The following is a 4,206-nucleotide window of genomic DNA, read 5'->3' on the forward strand; positions in this document are numbered from 1 at the left end:
GAACTGCCATAAGACTGTGAATACATGGGAAACCAGCTAAATATTACTACTCATTAGCAACTGTAAATAGTCATAGTAGAAACATTGGTTCAGCAGCACAGATTAAGTCAAATGGATTCTCAGGCAATTTTCATTTCACAGAGAAAGGTAATGCTAGTGTTGTTATAGATATGGAGCCACACCGGACCAAAACACAGTTGTATTATATAATTTTCCTCAGCATCAACAGAAGCTGTAGCAGTTCAGACAGTAAGAAAGCAGAATCTCAGGAACCTACAAGCTTATTAAGATCTTCATCAACAAAACATTTTCTCAGGCTTCATGAAAACAAAATGGCCATTACTAAATTTATTTTGATGGCTTGGCTCTGTATGAAGAAGCGAAAGACTGTTCTGATGCTGGGCTCCAGAATCCCCGAAGCAATAATTCCCAGGATATGGCACTCAAGCTGGTGCTTGATGTTCTTATCCTTCTAGCGTGTTACCTTTTTTGTCCTGGATTCTATTTAAATTCTATCCTTTACGGCCTGTATCATGCATGATGTATAACATCAACAGTTGTTTCATTGCAAGTAAACAGAACAAGGCGGTGAGCCCCGATCTAAAATCATGATATTTCGATGTGTTGATAGTTAACTAATATCTTGTTGTCTATGCTAAAGGTATGCAGATAGATGAGAACTGTTGTCAACAGAAAAAATCTAACATATCTCCAAATAACCAAATAATATGGTTAACTGTACAAACATTACCCCGTGTTTGCAGTTTTACTAGTACAGTTAATGCAGCAATTCTTTTAATATCTGAACGGAGATGGTACAGAAGGGTTTCTGTGTGTGTGTGTGTGTGTTTCATTTCTATTCTCATGAAAGTATATGCCTGATTCGAGTTTTTCTTTCGAATAGATACATTTTCAACTTTGATATCAATGAGAATAACATTGTCACGTACATTAATATTTGTGGTATCCTTTCAATATATCGTTCTCATTAGTAAGTCAGGAGCAAGCCTGTAGATTTAAATCCTTAGAATTTTATAAAGATAAGAGTGGCATCCATGTGCAACAAGTTGGTACTTAAAAGAATTCACCGAGAATCAACCTATAGCAAGGATCACCTCAATTGATTTGCTATGGACAGAAAACAAATTCTAATCAGAACACGGAAGGATAAATTTGCAGCTTTAATTGTGATCAGCAGTCTTTTTTATTGAACATGAGAAATGGCAATAGCTATCATGCTTTTAGTAATCTACCTGAAAATCTAAGATATATATGATTAACTTAGGTGAAGCCACCATGGTACAACAAGGATGATTTCACTTAATAATCACCAGCTACTTCACAACCTAGTTACACAAAAATAAGGACCATCTTCTAGTAGGTTTGGTACCTGTTATAGAAGCTGATTGTACATTATGTTGCTAGGCCTTCAAGCATATTCATGCAATTCAAACGCACATCACCACCAACATCACAAGACCAGCTATGATGCAGGTTCTTGTTTCAGTTAGCGGCTTGTTGCGGTTCTCCAGTTTCTCCCCTGTTCTCTGTATCCTCGTCATCGCTCTCCTCTTCCTCTGAAGCAACACCCGCTTCGATGTTCTCCTCATCCTCTTCTTCATCCTCCTCATCATCGTAGTCATCCTCATTCTCCCCATCTGCACCATACTCGTCTCCCATCATTTGGTCGCCACGAATTGTCTTCCTCTCCTTGCCCTTTGCTTTACCGGCCTCCTCCCTCCCCATATGCATCAAATGCAGGAACTGATACCTTATCCCCATCATTGGGTGTTTGTCCACCAACATATGCCTCCGGTAGGCTTCCCGGAGCACCACCGTCTGGGTCCTCAGCTTATGAGACAGGTAGAAGATACCTGGGTGCCTCGCGAGCACCTTCCTGAACCCTGGTGGTAGCCTAAGAGCCTCCCCAAGCTTGACCAAAACCTCCTTCTCCATCTTCTTCCCTACCGTGAGGCTGAGCGCCTCGTGCAGCACCGCCACAGTCCTCTTCTCCGTGATGTCGCTCCTGGGAGCCAGGTGCGAACCATCTTCGTACGGCGAGATGTATGGCAGCTTCTGCCACTCATCCAGCCACTTGCGAACGTTCTTGTCGAGCTCAAATCCACGGGGGAACGAGAGCTGGAAGGCGATGGGGTCGCCGACCTTGTACCCGCCGGTCCGCTGCGCGTAGGACTGCACGGCCGACACGGCTAGGTCCTTCCGGTAGCAGACGAGCTCGAGGAGGCGGCCGTCGGCGGAGAGCGCGAAGTAGTCCGGGTAGTGCGGGAGGAGCGAGCGGGGGAAGTCGGAGGGGAGGCCGAGGTCGAGGCGGATGCGCGCGACGAGGTGGAGCGGGAGCGCGCGGGAGGGCGCGAGCATGAGGAGGCGCAGCAGGCGGTCGGCGGCGTCGGCGCGGGTGGCGTCGACGGCCTGCGCCTCGTCGAGGTGGAGCGCGCTGAGCCTGTGCGTGGGCGAGACGGTGACGGGGTGCGGGGAGAGCGCGAAGGCGGAGGCGTAGAGGCGGAGGAAGCGGAGCGGGCGGAAGGGGAAGGGGATGGTGGAGGGCAGCGCGTGGAGCGGCACGGCGTGCGGCGGCGGCGCGGCCGTGAGCAGCGCGTCCTTGGTGAGGAGGAAGGGCACGAGGTGGCGCTCCCGCTCCACGACATGGTCCAGCGCGCGGTCCCGGCCCCACGGCACGCGGGCCTCGAGGAGGCCCCGCACCGGGACGTAGAGCGCCGCCGGCGGCCGGCGCGGCAGCAGCGGCATTCCTCCGGGCGGTTTTGGGAGGGGTTTCTGGTTGGGGAATGCGGCGGTGGTGGGGAGGAGGAGGAGGAGGCGGCGGCGGCCTGGGTCAAGGGTTAGTGCAAGCGGCGCGGGACATCACGCTGGGCCGCCACGCCGCCCCGCGAAACAGGCCCGCAAAGTGCCGCCTGGGCCGACCCCGCTTGTCTGTTGCGGGCTGAAGCGGGCAACCTCTCTTTTTGTTTTTTGTCTAAAAAAAAACCTCCTTGTGTTTCTTCCTGAAAGTCTAAAGAATTTCACACATCAAACAGCTCGTCCACTACTGCATTGTCTATGTATCTTTCACCTGATTACTGAAACGCTTATGAGCATCCAAGAATGGTACTACTGCTAGAAACTTGGCACGATCATAATAATGGTGTCGTCTTTTGGTTGTTCTCCTTTGACATAATAATGATGTTTGTTCTCTCTTGGTTTGTTCTTCTAGGCATTTTGCAAGGCATGTAGACAAGTCGACCCTCCTGTTCACTCTAACATGATTCACTTTGTTGGAGTTCAGAAGATTAATGTGTCATCAGTGTTCCTATGAATTCTGAAGCAAAACAATAGGCAGCAAGAAACCAAGCATCACCCTGGTTCTCTTATGAATCTATAATACTTAAATAGTTCATCCCCACTATCTTATTTCTCTTGACATGCAAGCTGTCCACATCACTAATCGACATGCAACCATTCACCTCACTCTACCTCAGCCGTGTAGCCACATGAGCAACTTTTTCCCGTGCATGATGTCTGGTCGTGCCATCCGTTACCAGTGTGTAAATTGAGCCCTTTCGTTTCATCAAGCGGTAAACTATGCAACCCATCGATTCCTCTCTCTCATTAATAAAGTAGAAAAAACGATTGAGCCCATTCCCGTCGAGCCCTTCCTTTTCTCTTATATTTATACTACAACGCGGTGGCTGGGGAGACATCTGTGAGCCAAATTCCTGTGAAGAAATCCAACACAAGTCGGTGCAAGCGGTGGCTCCGCCGACCTCGCGCGTGTCCATACCTACTCTGAGCAAATCCAAAACTCCAGCCTAGAGACAATGCACGACTACACGGATCCCGCCGGCTCCAACGTCAACAGATACTTCGATCTGAGCGAGTATCATCGACACGGTGGGGCGACAGCGGCCAAGCACGCAGCACACGACGACTCACATCCCAGGAGCAGCACACGCGCGAGGGCGAGCCAATGCCTCCACCCGTGCGTGAGTGTCATGAACTATCACATTGCCCAGCCGGGCGTTCCCGGTGACGGGAGGGATCCAACTCCCGCATGTTATCTCAGATGCATGTGTGAAGGTATACGACCAAGGTGGATAGTACATATGTGGCTCCTCCTGCAGACCTGCACAACGCCGGTCCAGCTCTCCTCCATGGCACTCCGGAATTTTCTCGTGCGGGACTCCCTTTACC

The 4,206-nt window shown here is 49.9% G+C and overlaps 1 protein-coding gene across 1 annotated transcript; it reads right to left on the minus strand.

Moving 5' to 3' along the window:
- Nucleotides 1-1,162: 1,162 nt before the first annotated feature.
- On the minus strand, nucleotides 1,163-2,842 carry LOC123113195 (protein WHAT'S THIS FACTOR 9, mitochondrial). Its single transcript, XM_044534366.1, has one exon. The coding sequence runs from the start codon at nucleotides 2,764-2,766 to the stop codon at nucleotides 1,504-1,506; it is 1,263 nt and encodes a 420-aa protein (XP_044390301.1). The 5' UTR covers nucleotides 2,767-2,842; the 3' UTR covers nucleotides 1,163-1,503.
- Nucleotides 2,843-4,206: the final 1,364 nt, after the last annotated feature.

Source organism: Triticum aestivum, chromosome 5B, assembly GCF_018294505.1.
Source record: "Triticum aestivum cultivar Chinese Spring chromosome 5B, IWGSC CS RefSeq v2.1, whole genome shotgun sequence".
Classification (NCBI taxonomy): Eukaryota; Viridiplantae; Streptophyta; class Magnoliopsida; order Poales; family Poaceae; genus Triticum; species Triticum aestivum.

What these genes read in the sequence shown, in the direction of transcription:
- LOC123113195 (XM_044534366.1), bottom strand. Translation starts at nt 2,766, where the DNA reads ATGCCGCTGCTGCCGCGCCGGCCGCCGGCGGCGCTCTACGTCCCGGTG.